Below are 26,198 nucleotides of genomic sequence, written 5' to 3'. Positions count from 1 at the left end.
CTCTTTAAGATAAATGTATGATGATCCACGTATGCTTAGGACTTAATCTCACAATTTATTTGAGAGCTACAATCCCTCCTCCCCACCCCATCTTCTAAATCTTTTAGGTCCCATTCTGCAAAGATGTGAGCACGTGCTTCATTTTATGTACTGAGATTAGCTCCACTGTCAATGGGACTACTCACAGTGTGTAAAACTAAGCATGTGCTTCTGTCTTTCCAGGATCAGGGACTTGTTTTGCCAAATATTAGCTTCTTGTGTCTGACTAGGCCATGGGCATAGCATCCACCTTCCCCAGAAGGGAGCCTATGCTTGGGGCAGTGGTAAACAGCTAAAGTCAGATAAATGGCCCTTACTGGTACACTGTCTCAGCAAGGGCCACGATTGCAGTGGCATGGATGTTCTCTACCAACAAATAATAAAATCCTCCAAAATCCTCCCCGACCCGACAGCCCCAAAAATAAAAAATGCAGCTCAGAATTCAAAATTGGATGTGCTGTCTGCATCTAAACACACATCATGTACAGTCCAGTGCAGTACCACTAGGCCAGCTGATTCCTTGACGTCTCAAAGGCCAGTTTGTTGTGGTAGCTTTGAGGTTGTTGCTTTTTAATTTGGTCATTTATTTATTGGCTTAGTATAAACTGGGCTTTATGAAAGGAATGGTCTGTTTGGTTGACAAGTATCCTGAACATTGCTGCTGGTTATCCAGTAAAGCTTGCACTGTGAGGGGTCCTGTATTGGGTGTTGCCCCTCATTGCACACCTTTGGCTTTTTCATCTCCATGTGGGGCTTGAGATGCCCCAGAATGCACTGAATTAGAGAGTTTCATTGAACTATGTTTCATCAAATTTAAAAGGATAGTTTCTCTGCTCTCTTTCTGTGGATATTCCTTTAATCTCCATGTTGAGCTTCAGCTGGGATTTAAGTCCTTGAAGCAGAAAACATCTGATAAATGAAAATGTAGTAGTTTTGGAAAGTCAGTATGAGTATTTGATCTCACCCAGCCATTGTGTAAGGACATTTCTCACTTGAAAACTGAACATTTTTTTTTTTTGCCTTATTTTCGGAAGCTGTGAATTCAATATGCTATTCTGTGCAAACATTTGTAATTAGCATCTAAATTTGATACAAGATCTTCCAGGAACAGCCAATCCGCTCAATTTTTCTGTTAAAAGGACTATTCAATTTGCTAAACATAGTACTGAACTTAGGGCTTTTTTAAGCATCCTAATGGCTATTTTACATTGACTTCAGTTTATCTGCAGTAAGACTTTGATTGTGACATTTAAGCATAGTCAACACAAATGTGTTTTTGAAAAAACAATTAAATCTGTTTCTTTGAAAAACTTCTCAAAGGAATTTAACAGTCTCTAATAATTGTGTAATGTACAACCCATTGTGTGAACCCAGATCTTGACTTTGATTTGTAAAGTGTCTTCCTTTTTTTCTAATCTTGAATATTTTCCCACAAGTAATGGAATTTAAATCTTCCCCACAGAGAAACACATTCCAGGCTGTTTTAGCCTCTTCTGATTCCAGTTCCTATGCTGTTTTCCTTTATCCAGAAGATGGTTTGCAGTTCTACAGTGCACACTCCAAGAATGCTGAGGAAAAGATTCCTGCTACAGTTGGCTTTAGTCAAGCCGCTACAAACTACTACTTGTGGATAAAACCAGGATCCTACAATACAGTTGCTAATGATGAAGAGTCCATCAAAAACCTGCATGAGTATGCTTTTTAAATAAATAAATAAATCCAAATCGCAGTTCTTGCTACTGTCTGACATGTTTTTATGCAGTCTGCAATGTGAGAAAATGTCATAGCTAATAAGCTTTCATTAGCCATTGTCTTAGAAATCATAAAATCTGATCGATGCTTTTTCAAAAGTGGGTGCTAATGTTGTCTTCAGTGGGAGCTATTGGGTGCCCAGCCCTTTTGAAAATTGGGGCACTTTCTGAGAAGCCTAACTTTAGGCATCCCTTTTTGAAAAGTCTTGGCCTCTGTTCATAGGTGTTGGAACTGCCTATGGGGGTGCTGCTGCTCCCCGGGGCTTGAAGTGGTTTTCATCAGATCCAGCGTTTACAGTTTGGTTGAATGGCTCTCAGCACCCCCACTGTACAATTTGTTCCAGCACCCCTGCCTCTGTTTTTGTGGGGAAGAGGGCAGAAAGGAAAGAGAGCAATTCAGAAAGTTCAGAGTGCTGCTATCAAGATGAATATGGGCCAAATTACACCACCTTTTCTTCCCAACCCTCCCTAACCTCCAGATATGTTCGAAAGAAGTTAGTTCTCAATGTAGATTAAACATGTTGGCAATACACCTCTACCCCCATATAACATGGTCCTCGGGAGCCAAAAAAATCTTACCACGTTATAGGTGAAACCGCATTATATTGAACTTGCTTTGGACTCGAGCATTTCCGTTATTAATAGTCACTTCCCGCCCCCTGACTGACCCCTCAGAACCCCTGACCCATCCAACCCCCACTCCTTGTCCCCTGATTACCCCCTCCAGAGACCCCCACGCCCGTAACCACCCCTCCCAAGACCCCACCCCCTATCTAAGCCCCCCTGCTCCTTGTCCCCTGACCGCCCCCTCCAGAGACCCCCCCATCCCTAATCATCCCCAGGACCCCACCCCCTACCCAACCCCCCTCCTCCCTGTCCCCTGAGTGCCCCGACCCCTATCCACACCTCTGCCCCCTGACAGGCCCCCCAGGACTCCCACACCCTATCCAACGCCCCCGTTTTCCGTCCCCTGACTGCCCCGCCCCCAGAACCTCTGAACCATCCAACCCCTCCTGTTCAATGACCACTCCCTGAGACCCTCTGCCCCATATCTAAACCCTCGGCCCTGGCCCGGCACCCTAAACACGCCTCTCAGAGCAGCGTGTTGGAGCCAAACACGCTGACATGCTGATCTGCCAGAGCGCGCAGCCCCACCCCCCAGAGCGCTGCTTTACTGCGTTATATCCGAATTCGTGATATATCGGGTCGCGTTATATCGGGGTAGAGGTGTACTATCCAAAATTTTAGCCATGTACGCTAAGCTGTATTTTGTATAGGTATGATAATTCATCCAATTTGTAGTTGTATTTATCAATGGAGTCTAGAATCAAATATGTAGTGTTTTTCATATAGAATTTCTATTTATTGTTAAGTTTCAGAGTAGCAGCCGTGTTAGTCTGTATTCGCAAAAAGAAAAGGAGTACTTGTGGCACCTTAGTACTTGTGGCTCACACTGTAGCTCCCGAAAGCTTATGCTCAAATAAATTGGTTAGTCTCTAAGGTGCCACAAGTCCTCCTTTTCTTTTATTTACTGTTAAGTTACCTGACCCCTTATTTAGTGTGGTTGTTCTCTCTTTCTAGGAGCAGCAATTCTGGAAGGAAAGGAATCTGGGTTTTTGAGATTGGTAGCTCATCTAGTAGTATTGTGCCTGCCAAAATCAGCAACAGTCCAGAATTTGGTGATGATGAACAGTATCAAGGGGTGACCTCAAAACCAGCTGTATTGCACCATGACTCAGTTGAAATAAGCCAGCAACAAGTACCATATGATGTTCCCAGCAGAAGAGGGGATCAACAACATATTACATATAGAATTCCTCAGTCAGCTTCGGAAGATGACTTACAACCACCACACAAAGCTATAACAACAGAGACACCTCCAAGAGAGTCCTCTTTCAATCAACAGCCAGAACTCTCAACTGGGAAAACGCCGCCTCAGTTTCAGGTCCACCAGTTCCCTCAGCAGTATCCTCAGGTTATAGATGTGGAAGATATTGAAGATATTGAGGATACTGGGATTGGTAAGGTCATTTGTACTGTTTTAGGTTATATTAGGGTTGGCACCTGAGTTTCCCCCTTCCACCTCATTCTCCCACCCCAGCACCCCAGTGTGGCTTCCATTTTGTCCTGAGACCAGTCTCCTCTATCCCCCTTATCCCCTTGTTTTCTGCTTCCCCCATCATGGGAGTATGTCGATGAAAGATCTGTATGGGCAGTGTGGGCTGCATGAAAAGTAGATTTATTTAAGGGGTGCTCTCTAAGCTGCTCGATATAGCCTATTTTCCCCCCAGAATGGCTTCCCACTGCATCCTCCATCCCAAATTGGCTCTTTCTTTTTGATTTGCCCTTAGACCTCTGAAATTCCAGACAGATCTGTTTAGTTTTGGCAATGTTAGGGGGACGTATGGAAAGTTTCAAGTCCAATTGTAAAACTTGACCACAAACATGTATGGCCAGTTGTGCTTACCACAGACTTGTCCCTCAATGGGTCTGTTCTCAGTAGCTTGAAGGATCGAATGCTGTGGAAAGACTAATGTCTCTGTGGAATAAGTGTATTAATACTTCTGAAGGGCAATATAGTCTCAAAGGTATCTCTGTCTTAACAACATTTTTTATTCAAGTTGTTTTGGTTATTATGGTTGTTAAAGTAATGACCTGCATTTTAACTGTTGCAATATGTTGCTGCACTTAGTAAGGATTGTGTATGTATGATACAGTCTGTTTTCACAGAAGTATAACTTTATAAACTTTTTATAGAACACAGATGACTTGATAAAGTCAGAGAACCCTGAGCCACCACTACAAAAGGCTATGTACAATTTAGGGTTCTCTGGTTTTGTGTGTTTAAAAGCTCTGTACTAGCAATGCTACTTGTTGAGGCAATGAATATACCAAATGTGAAGCCAAGTGAGACACAGAATAATTATTTGAAATGACAGGGCTCAGAATGTTCCCTGACGTCAGACGTGAGGATTGTTATATCTGTGAGCTTGGAAGAGCACAGGTGTGGGTTTTGACAGTGGGTGAATGGGCTGTCCCTTCTGGGCTGTCCCTTTTGGTGTGGGCTGGAAACCAGAACCTTGAGAAACTTTCCCCATGTTTAGCTTAAGGACCAGATTGACATCTGGCATTAATTGGTGTACTTCCATTGACATAACTTAAGACAGTAGAGCTCGACTGATTTACTGCAGCTGAGGATCTGGCCGAGTACCTTTTACTAGAATATTTGGGCAAATTAGTTATATATTGCAAGGCAAGCAAAAATCTATTGTAGTTGTTTGCCTTTCCCAAAAGCTGATCAAATGGGCACAATGAAATTCTGAAGCTAACTCAGGATTGTGTTGTGTTCTAGTTGGCCCTATTGTGAATCTTTATGGATGTTATGGTTATAATGTAATATGCAGAATACTAATTGGTTGGTATTTCTTCCTGCAGTGTTCCGTTACCATACAGATGTCCAACAGACCTGTGCTAACAACCGTCATCAGTGTTCCGTTCATGCTGTTTGCAGAGACTATCCAAACGGGTATTGTTGCAGTTGTATTGCTGGCTACAAAGGAAATGGCAGGCAATGTGTAGCAGAAGGTAATTTAATTTTTCAAAGCTAAATAGTTATACTAACGTTTTGTATGAGACATTTAACTTGTAATATGGTTATATGGATACATAGGCAATTAATTTTTTAAAATCCTCTTTAGTATAGAATGGGATGAGGTTGCTGCATTTAAATGTTTTTGTAAGTACTAGTTGAAAATTATGAGTTAAGTAAAACTCCTTAAACGATCTTGAAAAATCTTAATCTTGTGTATTTATTTGAAAGCCATACATAAACTAAGTTTAAGTGGACACATAATAAAGAACGTATCCATGATGAAGATGAAAATGTAACTTAACATGGAGAAAGCATTGCTTTTTAGAACCTAGGGTCACAGTTGAAGTGCTTTCATACCACTGTCAATAGCACTGACTGCCTATTTGTTTTGCATAATGGTCTACTACTGACAAGAAAACCAAATTGTCCGCACAATTGCAGACACTGATTCTAAGAGGGCAAGTCTCTGCTTGGAAGGAGCTTCTTAAAACAGACTTTTGCTTACACAGTTACCATTTTTGTCTGCAGTAGAGTTAGCAACTATGCTTTAGAGAATTATGTCAGGGAAGGACAGCTAGGGATCTTCAAAGGGTTTGTGCAACGCAAAGTCCTTTTTCTGCCTGACAGCTCTGCCACAGAGCTCCTCCGGGGAGACTACACTGGGGCCCATCGAGAACAAATTCCATCCTCCTCCTCCAAAGAACATTCAGTGGGTGGGGTGGAGGAGGAAAAGGAAGGAAAACCCCTTAAAACAACTGAAAGGCAGCAAACACAGATCCTGGTTCAGAATGAAAGAGTAAGAAAGCTGACTTTGCGAGAGACTTTTTATTTTTTATTATTTTAATCTTGCTGGGCTTATGCATTGGGCCATATGCCTTCTGTCTAAATAGGACACTTTAATGGGCAGTTGTCTTGTCAATTTTTGGCCTCACTTCAGATTTTCGGAATGATTTGTTTCCTTAGACCATTAGTTGAGAGGAGATACATGGCATCAAGAAGTCTCGCTTCACTAATCTACAGTAAAGTGTTGTATCTTACTACAAGAAGTCGCACTGTGTTCCTTGGGAACATACTTGAGACTTTATTAGACCAACCCAGATGAGGCTAACAGTACTGCGGTGAGGTTCTCTCTCTCATCCTGCTGGCTATCGAGTGTAGGCGCTCAGTAATGATGAGGCATTCCTCTTTTATAGGGTTATTGCAATGCGCACTGCTCTCTAGTGGAAGCCTTTTTGAAAAACATTCGCCCCACTAACGTGAATGCTGACCCTGAGTGCAAGACTGGTCCAAAATGGATGGAAGTGACGCTTCCTAATATTTATTGTTACCCTTCCTAATATTTATTGCTTGGAAAAGTACATTTTTCCATATAGTTATGGGGTGAAGAAAATATGTAAACGGCTGTCTGGAACATACGTCTACTGGAATAAACAATTAACAACCTAATGCCCTCAGTGTCTAGTCTAGTTCTCTCCCCCCTTTCGATGTAAACAGGAAGCAGACGAACTGGGACGTGTTGGATATCTGTAAATTTCACATATAAGCAAATGGGAATACTGAAGTCTTTGGCAGCCCACTTCTTAAAATGTAATGAATATTCTTCAGGAAACTTAGCGACTTTAAGTACTGTGCATTTAGGAAACCAGGGATTTGTTTGTTTGTAGAGCTCTTATGACTATATGCTGGACAGCTTTGTTATCAAAGCTTTTATTCTAGAGTTGACACCTTAACACTTCATTTGTTAAAATGGGCTGTGGCAGCGGAGAGCACCCAGCTTCTGCGAGCCGGACACATCACAGCTCACACAGAGCTTCCGCGCTGCTCAGCAGCCTCCCCAGATGTTAGACATTGAGCACAGAGGCTAGAACAGCCTGTTATATATGACACCTTAGCCACTACCGACCAGTGTTAGTATCTGAATTCTTAGTTTATGGGGCTTTGTGTGGAGAAAAATAATTGAAGGCTGCTTGGGCACCCTCAGTCCCAAAGCATAGGTTGAAGGCATTGGCGGGTAACTTTTTACCATTGCAGCCAAGGTGACACTTTGAATAATACACTGAATGGTTTAAAACTACTCCATTTTGCAACGGAGGTAAATATAAGAAATTACACAAGCTTTTCAGCTATGCTTGCTAGGACAGCTGAACATCTAAAGGAAAACTAGACCTTGGTTACTCTTTGAATTTCGTAGACCTGCTAAGTTCAGGGGGTAGCCCATCTCTAGAAAGAAACTTCTTAAAAAGGAATGCACAATCTGACTTTTACTACTGGAGTCAAAGTATGACTCCAGTTTCTCTGACTTTTTCAGCTCCTATAGCAAATATCTAAGCTGCTTGATTTTGTTGGCTCTATATTTAAACATGCTCGTGTGAGATCCAAAAAGGAATTTCTTACGTATACACTTGTAATCCTTCTAGCGACTCAATCTATACATGCATTTTGGCTGTTAAGTAACTGACTAAAAGCTTTCCTTGCTTTCTGGTTTTTACAAAAGGCAAAAATTGCATTTAACTCAGTGTTAGTTACAAATTTAAACCAATCCAGAGCAAGGAAAATAAAAGATCTGAAACTAATGTAACTTGAACTTAATGCATGTACTTTATACATTAGAAAATACCACAGCACCCTAAATACTAATCCAGAATACTACCTCTGTGCAAAACTAGTGACGAATTGTATATGACAGAATTTTGAGGAAAGTTGAGGTATGAAAAATGTGGGACTATAATGGTACTCAGTGTCACCTTAAATACAGCGAAGCCTGCCATGACCACAACAGGGACTATACAAAAAATCTTGGTTGCTTAATGGAAGTAACTTCAAATAAAGGAGGAGCAAATTTGTACTCTGTAGCTCTGAAGATACTTTAGCGCAGTGGTTTTCAAACTTTTTTTCTGGGGACTCAGTTGAAGAAAATTGTTGATGCCCGCGACCCAACAGTGCTGGGGATGAGGGGTTTGGGCTGTTGGGAGGGGCTCAGGGCTGGGGCAGAGGGTTGGGGTGCGGGCTGTGGGGTGGAGCTGGGAATGAGGGGTTCAGGGTTTGCGAGGGGGCTCTGGGTTGCAGGCTCTGGGGTGGGGCTGGGGATGAAGGGTTTGGGATGCAGGAGGGGTTCTGGGTTTGGGGGGCTCAGGACTGGGGCAGGGGGTTGGGGTGTGGGAGGGAGTCAGGGCTCTGGGCTGGGGGTGCAGGCTCTGGGATGGGGCCGGGGATGAGGTGTTTGGGGTGCAGGAAGGGGTTCAGGGTTTGGAGGGGGCTCAGGGCAGGGGCAGGGGATTGGGGCGCGGGGTTGGGGCGTGGACTTACCTCCAGCAGCTCCTGGTCTGTGGCGCAGCTGGGGTGCAAAGGCAGGCTTACTGCCTGTCCTGGCACCGCGGCCAGCAGCAGGTCCGGCTCCTAGGCAGAGGCACGGAAGCGGCTCCGCGCAGCTATTGCCCGCAGGCACCGCCTCCCCTCCCCCTCCAGCCAGTGGGAGTGCGGAGCCAGTGCACGGGGAGGGGGCGGGTCTGAAGAGCCCTGTGGCCCCCCTGCCTAGAAGCCTCACCCGTTGCTGGCTGCTTCTGGGTGCAGTGCGGTGTTGGAGCAGGTAGGCACTAGCCTGCCTTAGCTGGGCAGCAGCGCCGATGGGACTTTTAATGTCCCGGTCAGTGGTGCTGACCAGAGTCGCTAGGGTCCCTGGGTGCTGAGCAAGGCAACCCAGTGCCTTACATGCCGTGATCCCATACTTGGTTGCAAAGAAAAACACTGCTTTAGGGCAGACTCTGAAGGCAGGAATTTATATAATTAGGGGGTTTACTGTATGGCATTCAGATTTTACTGTATGGCATTCACTATTTGCAGATGCTACAACAGGGGTTCTCAAATTGCGGGTAGGGACCCCTCAGGGGGTCATGTGGTTATTACCTGGGGGGTCGCAAGCTGTCAGCTTCCAATCCAAACCCCGCTTTGCCTCCAGCATTTATAATGGTGCTAAATATATTAAAAAGTTCTTTTAATTTATAAGGGGGTCACACTCAGAGGCTTGCTATGTAAATGGGGTCACCAGTACAGAAGTTTGAGAACCACTGTGCTTTCACAAAACAGCTTGTTTATTCAACTATCTATCCCTGGGAAAAATGAAAAAGGACAAGATCTAATTATTGTAACTCTGCCCACTCTCTCTTTTTCATAGCAATGAAACTGTAATTGCCTATGCAACTTTACACCTCATTTGTAGGTGGCTTGTATGTCTAACTCTGTGAGCATCTGTCTCTTGCCATGCATGTTGACACTAATTTTCTACTTTCTATTTGCACAAAATTAATACACTGATTAGAAAACGTAGCTCTGAACAATGTGTTAATTCTGTTTTTACTTTGTGAAATTCTTTACCTTACATTGGTGTTTTTGATTTACCAGGTTCTCCTCAGCGAGTGAATGGGAAAGTGAAAGGGAAAATCTTTGTAGGAAGTAACCCAGTTCCAGTTGTATTTGAGAACACTGACCTCCATTCTTACGTTGTGATGAACCATGGGCGAGCATACACTGCTATCAGCACTATTCCAGAGGTGCTGGGGTATTCTCTGCTTCCTCTTGCTTCTGTTGGAGGTATCATAGGATGGATGTTTGCTGTGGAGCAGCAAGGATATAGAAATGGATTCAGTATTACAGGTAACTTTTTTTTTATTAGAACTTGTTTAAAAAACTGCTTTATACTTTTTTTGTGGCTTGAGGCAAGAGAACTGTTAAACTAGCATACTTTGAAGTAAATTATTAGAAAGATGCAGAAGCTCCCTGTTTCCTGACTTGTATTGGTTGGTTGGTGCTATATCAAACCTTCTGACCATTTCTTCTGCTGATATAATACAGATATCTGGAATTTTTACTTTGCACTAGGCACAAATGCCTAGTAGTCACCCAGAAACCCTGAGCACTGAGTCGAAGTGGATTAGCCAGTTCCCATTCAATGAACTGATGTTATCAGAAAGCAGGTGACCAAGTATTTTGGGAGGCCTGGGTATACAGCACCTCTGAAAATTGGTCTGTGTGTGTTAACAGAGTAAAATTTTCTGTTGCCCCCTTTTTTTTTTTTTTTTTTTTAGAGGTAAAAATGGATGGAATTTGAAATCAGCACTTGATACAGAGGCGTGAGCCAGGATCCTTTCTTTTTCTTACTTCACATTGTTGGAGTTTTCTCAGTGTCTCACGTGGTGGCTAGAACTTACTCTGAATTCACCAGCTTGTACAGATGCAGCAGCTTTTCAGTTGAGAACTCATACTATGTCTAGATGCAAATTCCTAGATAACTGAAAATCATGTCACTTAGCAAGACCAGGTGGATGAGGTCCAGGGCCCCATGGGTGTGGGGGCTGTGAGCCGGTTTCAAGGGATCCACCAAAACAAACCAGAGAGCAGGGCCAACATTAGACTTACTGGGGCCCAGGGCAAAAAGCTGAAGACCGAGCCCCGCCCCCCAGGGCAGAAGCCGAAGCCCGAGCAACTTAGCTTTGAGGGGGCCCCTTGTGGTGTGGGGCCCCGGGAAATTGCTCTGCTTACTAGCCCCTAATGCCAGCCCTGGCTTTTAATCTACTGGATACGCAGAAAAACAGTTGTTGTGGTGCAGGTGGGCCGTGGAGTTTTCATAGCAGTCGGGGGGGAGGGGGGGAGCGGACTCAGAAAGAAAAAGGTTAAGAACCTCTGTTTTATTGAACCAGCTTCTGTTGGTGAGAGTGACAAGCTTTCGAACTTACACAGAGCTCTTCTACAGGTTTGGAAATTCCAGATTAAAAAGATATTACCTCACCCACCCCGTCTCTCTAATATCCTGGGACCAACATCCTGGCTACAACACCACAATCACATCACTTGAAAGATCAATTTCCCTCGACTTGCATCTTTAATTTGTTCCTTCTTAATACAGCTGGCTATTTGGCAGTTGTGTAAATAGTCATAAAAATGTAAATGGCTCTTAATTCAATAAATCACAACTGTTGCAAAGTGTGGAGAATCTTTCAGCATAGGGAAACCTTTATATTACAGAACTAGCATAAAAAGATGCTCCTCCCCACTAAACGGTAAAGACTTAAATCTGTAGAGTCATTTTAAAATTATACTTGTACATAAATTTATAAAATTTAAAATGCTAATGAAACCAATGGGTCTTGTTGTACCCTGGTATGGCAACAAAGCTGGCCTTGAGACACTTGAAAGAAGCAGCTAACAAGCAACAAGGTAGAAAGGAAACACCCTCAAATGAAAGTTTGGTGTAAATGTTTTGGTGTCCTCAAAAATTCAGTATTTACATTTGTTCCTTTGCAACAGCTGCTGCCTGCTGACATTGCCTAAAATGTGGTGAGATTTTTGTTTATGATACCACATGAAAAGAGTCCTGAGCTTTCTCAGACTGTACACTTTTGCTGATGTTTAATATTATCCTAGTCTATCAATGTGCTATGGGGAGGCTATCCTTCTAATGACAGGAGAATTAGAGCCAGAGGACCCGTTGGTGAGAGGTGTGAGCACCTGTAACTGAAATGTTTGGTTGTAGCCACTTCAAGTCTCTTGGTAGTTATCCCTAAATGGGGAAACCTGTTTTTTCCCCGCTGATTACTGTAAAATCATTTGGGGGCATATTTATTGCCTTGTATAGAGAAATATTTTAAATAAGGCACCAAACAAGGTGTATAACACAAAGGGTGGGATTTTCAAAACTCCCAAAGTCTTTTAGGAATACAAGTCCCCCTGAATTTCAGTACGAATTGTGCTTCTAAGTGAGTTTGGGATTTTTGAAAATCCCACCTGTAAACAAAAATACAACACAATGAGGTGAAAGCAGAATTCGAGCCTGAAAGGTGAACTTTTTACCTGCCAAGACTGGAGTGCAAGGATCTGTGTTTTCTCCTACAGCAGCAAAAAGACTTTCAACCCAGATTCTCTGCTGTGCTCAGCTTTTGCTTGACACAAAAAAGATGTGAGGTTATTGGGGAGCTAGTTACAGCACCCTGATTATCAGGGTATAGCTGTGCTGAGTCACCATGTAGGTTAGATATTTCAGTTGCTTATAGTCCCAAATAAACTATATGCTAGCTCTGTCCTGGCTAAGCCCTCTCCTTGTACCTCTGTGCTGGGCTGGCTATACAGCCACTGGTAGCTAAAAGGCCCCCATGCTGGGGGTATTCTCAGCTAGGTAGATTTGGCTGCTTTTGAGCACCTGCAAAGAAGAGGCCAGAATGCAATGAAAATCTGGCCCTATGAATACCTAAAACATATTAGGCTTTAGGTGCTAATGATATCACCAGGGAAAATGCTGCAGGGGAAATGCAGAACCTTCAACTGCAGTTTTGGCAGGCAAGTGAGAGATTCACTGATTTTTGTTAAAATTCCTATACATTTCAGAAGTATTTTTGTAATTCAGTGCTACATATAACTAGAGATGGGCCTGAATTTCTGGATTGATTCAAATTCTCAGACCCATCTGTGAATATAATCTGATTTAGAGTTTATGCATTTTTTTAATTTGATGCTTTACAGTTCTGTGGTACAAATTTTGTCAGCCTCATCAGTATGTTAATTGAATATAGAATTTTTTTCTTGTTTTTTTGTGTATTTATTTATTTATTTATTGACTTCCTGGAAGCTAGTTCAGGAATTTATAATGTACATTTCAATTTTTTTAAAATTTGGGACCAGAAATTTTCTGTCTGTTTTAAATCAGTGTTCTCTTAATAGAGATATTTTCTCTAAAGCATAAAACCACTTTTCAACTATACCACACATGATAAGACTTACTGTTGTATATTTTGGCTCTGCCTCAACTCTTCTCTTGATCTGAAACCTTCTCTTCTGCCTTATTTACAGTTCAAAATGTTTAGTACATAAAAGTCTGGGTTCTTTTACTATACTCAGTGATAGTGTGTCAATGGCAATTTCTAGAACAATAATTTTGCCCTTATATGGAAAAAAAACCGTGAACTATTAGAAGATCTTGCATAATAGCTTGGAGAAAATATTTGCTTTTTTTTGTTTGTGTTTTCTTTTTTCTTTTTTTGTTTTGAAGGGTTGTGGACAACAGTTTGACTAGATGGATTCAAGCTTAGTCATGGTTTGCCTAATCTTGATTTCTAGGTGGTGAGTTTACACGGCAAGCTGAAGTTACCTTCCTTGGCAGTAATGAGAAGTTGGTTATCAAGCAAAAATTCAGTGGAATCGATGAACATGGTCATCTTACAATCAGCACAGAAATGGAGGGCAAAGTACCCGAGATCCCATTTGGTGCATCAGTCCACATAGAACCATACAATGAGCTCTATCACTCTTCTAGTTCTGGTAAGAAGCAACATGAATTAATGGAGGTGATTATCAACCATATTCATCAGAAGAGAAAATAAGAATCTGAAAAAACATTGCCTGTTACATAGGTTCATATCTGTTTTCAGTGTAGAGTTTACTACCATATATTTGTTCTTTGGCTCTTTGGAACAACTCAGTGAGAATGTTTTAATAACCTTTATCTCTGAAAATTGCATGTTCTTGGTCTCTTATGTGAGGTTTTGAATTTTTTTTTAATTATGTGGTGTCAAAAAATGCTGGACTGACAACTCTAGAGACAGTGAAGGGGCCTTTCTTTTATCTACAAAAGTGATGCAGTGTAGACAGCAGCAGTGAAAATTTCCTGCATTGCTTACTAATGTTTCAGTTCTGATCTAGAGGGCTCAAGAGGAGAGGCTAATTTGGTTTTCCATCCTATTCTGTCCTTGGTCTGTTTTCTAAGCCCTGGTCTACAATGAGGGCGGGAGGGGGGTGGGAGATTGGTCTAACTTACGCAACTTCAGCTACGTGAATAATGTAGCTGAAGTCAACGTACTTAGACCTACTCACCGTGGTGTCTTCACTATGGTGAGTCGACTGCTGCCGCTCCCCCGTCGACTCCGCCTGCGCCTCTCGCGGTGGTAGAGTACAGGAGTTGACAGGAGAGCCCTCGGGGGTCGATTTATCGCGTTTAGACTAGATGCGATAAATCGACCACTGTTAAATCGATCACTGCCCGCCGATTCAGCAGGTAGTGTAGACATACCCTAAGACTACCATTAACTGTACGTATTGCTGTGAGGCTTTTTGCAATGCTCCACTAGGAACTGGACTGAACCGTATGTATCAGTTCACATAGGTCAATTACCAGTTATGTGGTAGTAACAACTATCTGTCACTGTGACTTGGGCAGGATATGAATGAGCAACGTGGAAGCAAGAGGCTGTTTAGCCCATTTCCAGTTCCTTGTGCCACCCCATCTCCACGTCTCTCTTCCTTCAAGAAACTGCAGAAATATGTATCTGCTAAATTAGACCTCACATAATCATAAACGGCTGCTTATTTCACCAGCCTATTTACTTAGCTTGACACGCCTTGAAGAAGCTTATAGCATACTGGACTTGTCTGAATAATGGGCTGCCAGATAGCAGGTATTCACCTTTTTGGCCTAAATCCCGTGAGCAGATCCATGCAGGTGGTGCCCTGTATCCATTTAGAGCTCAACTGACTTCAGAGGGGGTTGGGTATTACAATTAATCCAGGCAGACCTTCTTGAAGGATCACGGCCTTGGTCTCTTTTTCACCATACAGAAAACTGCTATGGAACTTGCAGATTTGATAGTTCTTATATTTTATTCAGGATTTTGTCAGAAAATCGAGATAACATATTGAAATGAACAAAGAGCAAGTGTTTTTGGTATTAGTGGCTGCTGTTCTTTTTAGATTTTTTGAACATTCAGTGACTTGTTTTGGTGAACTTGCATAACAAGTTTCTTAAACTGAATTTGCCTTTTCTCCATGTCTTACCAACCATACAAATTTGCTAAATTATGTTTAGATAAATAGTTAGCACATGGTTTGAAACTCTGATACATGAAAACAAAAGACAGGCCAAATCAAGTGAAATTTCTTCCTTTTGAATAGAGAAACATGGCAGTGCTTTCAGGGCTGGCTCTAAGTTTTTTGCCGCCCCAAGCGGAATGCAGCCGAAGCCAAAAAAAAAAGGGCCGGAGTGCTGCCGAAGCCAAAAAAAAAAAAAGGGGGGGGGGAGGCTTGGTTTACTGGTGCCTAGAGCCGGCCGTGAGTGCTTTATAGCTGCTTGTCTGTAAAATTCTGTTTAATACTACCTTGCTTTGATCCATATCTGCAGATGGAAATGGGCTTTGTACTCTCCCTTTCCTCTCTTATTCATGTGGTATTTATTGTATTTCAGTGATCACATCATCTTCTACCAGGGAGTACACAGTGACAGAACCAGAACGAGATGGGATTTCTCCCTCCTACACTGTAGCCTACCAGTGGCGACAGACCATCTCATTTGACGAATGCATTCACGATGACTCACATCACGCTATTTCTGCCACACAGCAACTATCAGTAGACAGTGTCTTTGTCCTGTATAATAGGGACGAACAAATTCTGCGATATGCTATGAGCAACTCAATTGGCCCAGTCAGTGGTACGTATATGATAATTCTTCAATTCCTCTTTTGGGGCTTGGATTGTGGGAGATAAACTCCTTTATATTTGACTTTGCATTAGCTGGATGTTAATGAAATAGATTATATATCTGCGTTACTTACCTGGAATTAAAAATGCCTATGGACCTTTCTTAAAAAAGGTCCAAAATACTTCTTGTAAATTGAGCACCTAACTCCTATTGAATTTAAGTGGGATTTGAGTGCCTAACTCCTAGGCTACTTTGAAAATACCAGTATGAATCTTTTCCTTACTAATACATTCATGGAGAATTTTCATTTACCTCATGTACTTTTATCTTTTAAATGAATAACAGTTCTGTCGTCAATGAATCCCTTTTTATACTGTATGGGAGCAGAAACCCACTGCGTCAAAAAACAACCCAGTACTAGAATGAATCATGTGCCATTAAACAGAAGCTAGTTTCTAAGAGCCATCTTTCAGCCAGTCATAGCATTTCATTTCTGGATGATGTACAATAGCCAATTATACAAAATGTTTTATTTGAGTCAAATGATAAACTTGTTTGTGTGTGTTGGGTTTTCTTTTATTAATTTTGTTTTTGTTTCAATCTGACACTTATTTTAAGGGATATTTGTGCAAAGGTTGATAAGTCTGGGCAACTTTAATGACAAGTTAGTGAAATTCTTTTTTGCAGGAATTAAATTAGGTATGAATGAAGGAACAATTTAAAAATACAAACCAAGTGAGTATAGAAAGGAGTATGTCAGTTTTTGACAGCAAGGATACAGGTAGAAATAAGGCATCCCTAGCTACTGAAAAAAAGCATCCCAACCCAAACAAAACAATCTTATTTAGCGACTCAAGAGACTGGAAGGTAACTATACACGTGATTTGACTTAACCTTGCTTTTTAATTGTGTATATAATTTGCTGTGGGCTTTTCTGTGTAAAAGTGTCATCTGTATTGTTTTTATAATTTACCCATGTTCCTTTGTAAAAGTTCTTGGGAAGACCTTGTGCTGTCATATTTGAGGTAAAAGGCATGACTGATAGTTGACCTGCATCTCAACTGTAGGAACCCCTCTCCCTGATGAGTCCAACTGGCACAAAACTGGCCCCCACACATACTGCAGGTGTAAGCAATCTCTCCTCAGTCTCTGCCTCAGTCCTCATGCTGCTGCAGGGATGGATTCAGACTTTAAACTTCCCTTTAAATAAGGGCTGTAAGAGACTAATGTTTGTCAGATAGTCACATTTAACTTGGCCTCATTTTAGCATCTTCAGTGGTTAAATACAATCTCTTTGAACAGATGGTTCTGCTGATATCAGCCGAAATCCTTGCTACACTGGTACCCATGGTTGTGACACCAATGCAGTATGTCGTCCAGGAACAGGAAATCAGTTCTCCTGTGAATGCTCTGTAGGCTTCCGTGGAGATGGACGTGTTTGTTACGGTATGAGGAACATTTATGCATCAGAATAATGGCTTGTGTAGATTCTGCTTGTCATCGATGGAATATATTAACCCTCAGAACCGACCCTTTTGGCCTGGACTATTAAAACATGTCTTGAAAATCTTGCTATTGGAATATGGTTCTCTAAAGCTTTCTGAGGCAGAAATTCTTTCACTATGTGTTTTGCATAGTGCCTAGCACAAAGAACCCTAAGGTTAACTGGAGCTTGAGTCCTATCATAGTATAAACAAATAATATTAAATATTTAAATAAGTTTTTTTTGCTTTTTTTCTGAAAGAAAAGAAGACAGTGGAAGAAGACAGTTCAAAATAATTATACACATTCTTTCCTTGGTGAGCTTGTGTGTATATTAGAACTTCGTAATGACTGACAGAAATTTTGTAATATTTTTGCCTTTCAAAATCCCGAAAGTTTTTTTTGCTCTGCTACCAAACCTACATACACAGCATATTCCTAAAAGGATTGCTATTTTCTCTTCACAGACTACCTATAACAAATATTACTATGGCCTTGATCAAAGCAGTTAATATTGAAATCAATAGCAGTCTTTCCACTATCTTCAAAAGACAAGAAAGTCCAATCTTTAGGTTATTTTTTGTACCAGGCTCACAGTTAGTAATGGATTCCAATTTGAAGATTTGTGTGAAGACCAAGTGAAATTTTACAATTTAAAGCACAGTTTTCCCAGTCCACAGAGTCTGGCCATACTCTGTTTATAATATGGTTGGGCCACAATTGAGGTAATTAATCATTGTTAAATTCATTTGTTTTGCTTGTCTAGTCTGAATCGGTATTCCTCTTGGTTTACTGGATCCCCTTATGCCATCTCAGCTGTTGCTGACTGGAAAAACTTGGACCAATAGCCAATGCTGTAAGAGCTTTTCTAGATTAAAAGTGCTGCTCTGTATATATGTTAATACTCCACAGGGTTGCTTTGCTTTTTTCAGATTTTATTGTGAAGCAACCTCAATTTAGCTGCTTATAAAAGAGGAAGCAGTTTTAATGAACTGTTTAAAACCTCAAAAAGAAAAGGAGTACTTGTGGCACCTTAGAGACTAACAAATTTATTTGAGCATAAGCTTTCGTGAGTTACAGCTCACTTCATCAGATGCATTCAGTGGAAAATACAGTGGGGAGATTTATATACACAGAGAACATGAAACAATGGGTGTTACCATACACACTGTAAGGAGAGTGATCAGGTAAGGTGAGCTATTACCAGCAGGAGAGCAAGGGGGAAAAAACCTTTTGTAGTGCTAATCAAGGTGGGCCATTTCCAGCAGTTGACAAGAACGTCTGACAGGTTTCAGAATAGCAGCCGTCTTAGTCTGTATCCGCAAAAAGAAAAGGAGTACATCACTTCATCGGATGCATTGTATCCAGACTCCAACGAGAGACTGCTGAACTGGAATTAATTTGCAAACTGGATACAATTAACTTAGGCTTGAATAAAGACTGGGAGTGGATGGGTCATTACACAAAGTACCCCTCCGCCCCCCCACTGTTCCTCAGATGTCCTTCTGAACTGCTGGAAATGGCCCACCTTGATTAAGCTCAGTACCAATGTGGACACAAGAACAAATGGATATAAACTGGCCACCAGGAAATTTAGACTAGAAATTAGACGAAGGCTTCTAACCATCAGAGGAGTGAAGTTTTGGAATAGCCTTCCAAGGGAAGCAGTGGGGGCGAAAGATCTATCTGGCTTTAAGATTAAACTCAATAAGTTTATGGAGGAGATGGTATGATGGGATAACATGGTTTTGGTAATTAAATATTCATGGTAAATAAGCCCAATGGCTTGTGATGGGATATTAGATGGGGTGGGATCCGAGTTACCTGGGAAAGAATTTTCTGTAGTATCTGGCTGGTGAATCTTGCCCATATGCTCAGGGTTTAGCTGATCGCCATATTTGGGGTCGGGAAGGAATTTTCCTCCAGGGCAGATTGGAAGAGGCCCTGGAGGTTTTTCGCCTTCCTCTGTAGCATGGGGCACAGGTCACTTGCTGGTGGATTCTCTGCTCCTTGAAGTCTTTAAACTACGATTTGAGGACTTCAATAGCACAGATATAGGTGTGAGGTTTTTTGTAGGAGTGGTGGGTGAAATTCTGTGACCTGCGTTGTGCAGGAGGTCAGACTAGATGATCATAATGGTCCCTTCTGACCTAAATATCTATGAATCTATGAATCACTACAAAAGGTTCCCCCCGCCCCCGCTTTCCTGCTGGTAATAGCTCACCTTACCTGATCACTCTCAGGTAAGGTGCCACAAGTCCTCCTTTTCTTTTTGCGGATACAGACTAACACGGCTGCTACTCTGAAACCTGTTTAAAACCTAACGCCCCCCCAGCTGTGTCTCCACAAAGTCTTACTAAGAATCCTGGATGGGAGCACTGAACTCTTTGTACATGTAAAACACTAGTTTATGGCTGTCTTGGGCTATGCAATGGATATAATTAGTAGTACATTATTTAGAAAAGGACATAGCTGTGGTACCTCAAATACTGCTTGTGATAAGTGTAGATAAATATTTATTTTTAACGTACTATCCAAAATCTTTGCAACTGTCTTGATTTTTTTTTTAAGCCCAAGGCAACCTCTGTAAACAAGAGATAAAGAAAATTATCTAGGAGAGGGAAAATTATCACAAAGGTCTTTGGGTTACCCTTGCTTTTTGGCTCTGATAACATTTTCACTTCCAGAGACTATTAAATGTATAATTATTATGTAATTTTAAAAGTGTACCTCTCCTCCTTTTAGTTAAAAATTGAATATAGCTGTTTCATTAGAGCTACCTACTACCATAGAACCTGTATTTTGTTAGAGCACTCTAAATAATTTGTAGAATGGGTAAAGATTTGGAATCTAAAGCCTCATTTCAAATAGCCAGTTGCACTATCTTAGTATGTTTGGGAAAAATAGAAGCCATTGGAACCATCTTTTCAAGACTGGACTCTAAATAGAAGCAGTTCTGAAAAGAAGTCTGTTCTTCTCAGTTGTGTGGCATTCCTGTTGTCTAAAATCTCACATCTTAAGTATTTCACAGGACTCTGCAGTTTAATGTATGACTTACAGAGTAACAGCTATTTTATACTTGGTAACTTCTCAGTGTAAAATATGTTATTAGTCTGACAAAGCTAAACTGTGATAATGTGCTGTTTTGTTTGACTTACTCTCATAATTTAAAGGAGTACTTGTGGCACCTTAGAGACTAACAAATTTATTTGAGCATAAGCTTTCGTGAGCTACAGCTCACTTCATCGGATGCTCACAAAAGCTTATGCTCAAATAAATTTGTTAGTCTCTATGGTGCCACAAGTACTCCTTTTCTTTTTGCGAATACAGACTAACACGGCTGCTACTCTGAAATCTCTCATAATTTAGTCCCTCCTGTGTATCCCAGGTCACATTAGAAATTCCATAGATGCCTACACTAGGGGTCCTCCTGGCTGGAGAGCTATAAAACATGATCATATAAAGCTTGGAATGCATGACTTACAGTTAAAGTTATGAATCAATATCACATCTGTACAGGTCCTCCACATGTTACATTTAGTTAAACTATAGTTGGTAGCTGCTATATGGCACAATTTAATAAAATATTAGTCCATTTTATTTTCTGAATGTGTGATCTCTGACAATTACATGCAATAAATTATTATGCATTAGTGTAGTTCTCCACAAGTAACAAGCCTCCAGCATAATCAGTGATGCTCATGCTGTACATAGCACATATATGAACAACAAAAGATATCATTTATTTTAAAATCTAACTTAAAGTTACAGCAGCAATTGTCGGTTGAATCCATATTGTACAATAATGATACACTTTACTGCTATAGCTTTGTGCAATCATGTCATCTTAGGAAAGGAACCTTTATTGGCCTGTGGAAAGTTCTTGAATGTCTCTTTGGAAATGTTAAAGAATAACAACACAACTGGTGTATGGATTGGTTTCTTAGATTAGTTTTATTAATCTATCTATTTATTTATTTATTTATTGGTAGTTGCGTAATGCCCTTGTTTCCAGGATCCACATTGTTCACCCCTTTGTAATAACTACAATCTTTGTTACACTCTCCAGATGTTGATGAGTGCTCAGAGCAACCGACAGTGTGTGGCAGCAATGCAGTCTGTAATAACCAGCCAGGAACTTTCCGATGTGAGTGTGTTGATGGCTATCAGTTTTCAGATGATGGACGGACTTGCGTGGGTGAGTTTAGTTCCAGATTTTCTTAAATCATTTACTAGCAGGTTTTGGGCAATGTGGACCATTACACAGAGCACAGATGTGGGAGTCAGGTTTCGTGGGTTCTGTTTCTGATTCTAGCTGTTACTTTGGGCAAGTCACTTAAAGGTGACCTTCAAAGAATTTTTATAACATTAGGTGTGTGTCCTTTTTTCACAGTTTAAAGAGCCTTTTAGTACCCACTGCTTTTTCCTTGTGAAGATGCACTGTAATCAAGCCACCTCTCAAACATCTTTTTGATAAGCTAAACAGATTGAGCTCTCTAAGTCACTAGAAGGCATTTTCTCTAGCCCTTGAATAATGTTTGTCTCTTTCCTACAACCTTTCCAATTTTTAAATGTACTCTTTAAAATATGGACATCAGAATTGTACGCAGTATTCCAGTATCAGACTCACCAATGCTGTAAACAAAAATAAAGTCACCTTCCTATTCCCCTGTTTATACATCCAAGGATTGCATTAGACTTCAAAAAAGCAGACTTTAACAACTCTGAACTAGTAGGTAAGGTCCCATGGAAAGAAAATCTAAGAGAAAAAGGAATTCAGGAGAGCAGGCAGTTTCTCAAGAAGACAATATGAAAGGCACAACCGCATACTATCCCAATGCAAAGAAAAAAGATTAGTAAGAGGCTATTATGGATGCATTAGGATCTCTTGAATGACCTGAAAGTCAAAGAGAATCCTACTAAAAAAATGGAAACATGGACAAATTATGAAGGAGGAGTACAAAAGAATAGCACAGGCATGTAGGCACAAAATCAAATCTGAAAGACTAAGGCACTAAATTAATTACACCTCGTAAGGAACATAAAAAGAGGCTTATAGAGCCTTGTACATCAGGAGCAATAGAAAGATGAAGGAAAATGTAGGTCCACTATGTAGCAGGAAAGGAGAGTGCATAACAAATTATATTAAGAAGGCTGAGGTGTTTAATGCTTAATTTGAGTTTAAAAAAAAATTGAGAACAGATACTTAAGATTAATAGTAACAAGTGAGAAGGAACACAAGCCAGCATAGGGAAAGAACAGGTGAAATAAGAATTAATTAAGCTAGATGTGTTCAAATTATCAGGACCTGATGAAATTCTCCCTAGGGTACATAAGGAACTAGCTGAAGCAATCTCAGAACCATGAGTGATTTATCATCAAAGACTTATGGAGGATGGGTGAGGTCCCAGAGGACCGGAGAAGGACAAAAATAGAACCTGCATTTTAAAAAGGGAACAAAGAGGACCTGGGGAGTTATAGACCAGTTAACTGAACTTTTTGATACTTGGAAAGATACTGAAACAAATAATTAAATAATTAACTTTTTAAGCACCAACAGGATAATAGGGTGATAAATAAATACATTTGTCAGGAACAAATCATGCCAAACCAACCTAGTTACCTTCTTTGACAGGTTTACTGGTTTAGTGGATGTGGGGGAAGCCATCAACATGATTTATCATGATTTAGTAAAGCTTTTAATGTCCCAAATGACATTCTCCTAAGCAAATTAGGGAAATGTGGTCTAGATGAGATTATTGTAAAATGAGTGCACAACTATATTCAGAGTAGTTGTCAATGTTTCACTGTCACTCTAGGAGGACATATCTAGTGGGGTCTTGCAGGGGTCAGTCCTGCATCCAGTACTAGTCAATATTTTCATTAATGATTCGGATAATGGAATAGAGAATGTGCTTATAAAATTTGCAGGTGACACCAAGCTGGGAGGGGTTGCAAGCACTTTGGAGGACAGGCTCAGAAATCAAAACGACCTTGACAAATTGGAGAATTGGTCTGAAATCAACAAGATGACATTCAGTAAAGAAAAGTCCAAAGTACTACACTTGCCAAGGAAAAATCAAATGCAGAAAATGGGGGATAGCTATTTAGGTAGTACAATAGAAAAGGATCTGGAAGGTGTGGTGGATCACAGACTGAATATGATTAAGGACTTTGTTGTTTTCAATTTTTATTTTTTAAATTTTCCAGGTTTTGTCAGGTTTTATTTAAAAAAATTAAAAACAGGATAAAATTTATAAAAAACTAAAATGTAGGGCAGGGGGAGGTGAGGAACGGAGGAGTGCCTGGTTGGGAGTGTCCTCTGTTTGTCCATGTTGAATGTAATCAGTTGATGATCACTGGTCCCTAGCAACCACCAACTACTAGTCCAGTGAATAATTCATCTTTATCCATCATGATGAGGTCCAAAACAGAGCTACCACATGTTGGATGCAGTATCTTTTTTCGTTAGAAAATTATCATCTATGACTCTTAGAAAGACTGATGCTTTACTAGTACAATTCTCAGCTAAGTTGTCCTGAAGGCTGAATATAAATCTAAACAAACGTGATTTTAAAATTGGCTGTCTTCAGATCTCAGCTGTTTCATACTTGCCTATTACTTTCAGCTGTGGATTCCAAACATAATTGGTGTTCATAGTTGTAAAGGGGGAAAAATTAAAATGAACAGTTACTAACATGCCATCTCATTTCACAATGTCTTCAAATTTAAGGCAGGTCAGTCTTAACTCCAGTTTTAAACTGTCCCTTTGTGTTTCTCCTACTTCTGAGCATGTGTTGACAAGCTTTCTGTTTGCTGTTTCTGAGAGCTGGACTTCATTGTTGGGGTCCTGAAGTGAGCTGGCTGCAGCAGGGTTGCTGCAACAGGAGGGGCCAGGGGGCCATGGTCCCTCCCACTTTTTACCTGCCATAAGGGCAAGCGACGGGTGGGGGCGAAGGGGCGGAGAGGAGTGAGCAGGGGGCACGCCCGGGGGGGAAGAGGAGGTGCCAGAGTGGGGCCTCAGAGGAAGGGGTGGTGCAAGGGAAGGGCTTGGGGAGAAGGGGCGGAACAGTGGTGAGGCCTCAGGAAGAGGTGGTGCGAGGGTAGGGGCTCCAGGAGAAGGGGCAGCATGGGGGGATGGGGCCATGGTTCAGGCACCATGGGCCCCCCGTCTTTTATGGACCTTATGCTGCTCCTGGGCTGCAATCCATGTGGGGAGCATGGAATAGGGAGTCCACATTCTCTGAGTAGGACCCAAATACCAATGTTCAAAAGGCCCACCTTCTACCCTTGTATTATACCATTTATGAAACTACATTTCAACACTGTTGGAAATTCCTTTTGATTTGGGATTAGAAAAGACAATTGTTCCACACCTTTCCTTCCCAAAAAAGGATCTACGGGTAGAAAGAGGGAGAATTCAGCTCTTTTTGCTCTCTTATATTTTAGTCCAGATAAGGGTCTATCTTCACCTTGGTGTCAATCTATGTAACTCTCAGATTTATCATTTGGATAATGTAGTGTGCTGTTTAGAACTAGTCCCTACTAATGCTGTTGTGGACCAGTGCTGTGTGTAGGTTGGGAGTCTTGAAGTTCCTGTTGGAACTTGCTAAAAAGGAATTGTAACCGCAGAGCACTGGAGGGGAAAAACCATGCTAAATCCCTGCTTAAAAAGAAATCTAAGCCTCTAGGGTTTTGAGGAAATTTTATTGTTAGCTGTGTAATGTCAGGTGGCCTGTGAAAGCTTTAAATAAGTAACTTTATTGGCTCTGCCAAGTAACTTTTTATTAAATATTTCCTTTCTTACATATTTGTTGTTTCAACATCTGCTTGGTGGAAACCTGAATTTAAGAATATATAGTCAGGTGTTTCCTACTCTGGGCAAGTACAGGCTCACTACGTTTTTTTTTTTTCCTTACTCGCTCTCAGGCTTTTCCATGTACAGAAGTTCAACTTTTATAGTAGCTGACTAAGTCTGAAGGTGCTTGTAGAGAATGCATGTTTAAAGTGAATTTCTTTATGCACAGATTAATTTCCCATGTGGAATTTTCATCCTGTTTAATATCATATAGATGCAACTTGTCTAAAAATGCATGACACTCTTTTTGGACAGTCTTGTGAATATTGAATGATTTTAAAGGGCAAATGTGCCACCCTGCAGCTGGGCGGCAGGGGGACACGACTCTGCTAAAAGTAGCAGGGTAGGCAGGGTAGGCACTGCTTGGGCTGTCGAGGGCCATGTAGGGATATATGCCTGGGGACGTACACACAGGCTTCAGGTGTGTCTTTGAAGCAGTGCCTCGCTGCCTGTGCTGCTGTTTGTGCCCATGCAAAGAGGGCTACCTAGGTGTGTACGCTACACATCGCTGTAAGGAGTGTGTAATGTGGATGTACCTATAAAGTTTATCTTTGTAGCACTTCCGGTGACCAGCTCTGGCCAAATTCATCCCTGATCTAATCCCGTTGACCCCCAGTTTGGCCCTTTCTTTCTGGCGGAGGCATTGCAAAGATAAACTCTGCAGTGTACAGGGCTGGAAGGAGAATGGAGAGTACTTCGCTGATGAAAACAAATCCAGTGGCTCTCTTCTTCCCTTCCCCTTCCCCAGGGATGGGGAGTCAGCACTCTGCAAATCTAAGCACCAGAGTGGGTGTCTGTTGCCTTCTTTTGTGCTTCTTGCTCTCTCAAGGCAGTGCTCCTACTCACCTTTAGCTCTTTCCTAGTGCTTGTGTTAAGTGCAAGTGGCATGAAACTCCCAAAATCTTGTGACCTATGCACATGTCAAGGCAACTGGAGTTGTCTCCGTTTTTACTGAATATTTTGGTTCGTTGCTGCGTAATACGTTGTCCCATTGACGATGCAGCCGGTAATATGGGGTTG

At 41.3% G+C, this 26,198-nt stretch overlaps 1 protein-coding gene across 1 annotated transcript in view; it reads left to right on the top strand.

The window, feature by feature from the left end:
* Positions 1 to 26,198, top strand: part of NID1 (nidogen 1) — an 85,821-nt gene that overhangs the window by 13,334 nt on the left and 46,289 nt on the right. The window contains exons 3-10 of the mRNA XM_048843803.2: positions 1,502 to 1,731; positions 3,372 to 3,811; positions 5,226 to 5,375; positions 9,781 to 10,032; positions 13,486 to 13,686; positions 15,602 to 15,847; positions 17,141 to 17,284; positions 21,390 to 21,518. Coding sequence (XP_048699760.2) covers positions 1,502 to 1,731; positions 3,372 to 3,811; positions 5,226 to 5,375; positions 9,781 to 10,032; positions 13,486 to 13,686; positions 15,602 to 15,847; positions 17,141 to 17,284; positions 21,390 to 21,518 — 1,792 coding nt within the window. The remainder of the gene's footprint in view (positions 1 to 1,501; positions 1,732 to 3,371; positions 3,812 to 5,225; positions 5,376 to 9,780; positions 10,033 to 13,485; positions 13,687 to 15,601; positions 15,848 to 17,140; positions 17,285 to 21,389; positions 21,519 to 26,198) is intronic.

This window comes from Caretta caretta, chromosome 3 (assembly GCF_965140235.1).
Source record: "Caretta caretta isolate rCarCar2 chromosome 3, rCarCar1.hap1, whole genome shotgun sequence".
Classification (NCBI taxonomy): Eukaryota; Metazoa; Chordata; order Testudines; family Cheloniidae; genus Caretta; species Caretta caretta.
This window is presented reverse-complemented; position numbering and strand designations above follow the sequence as displayed.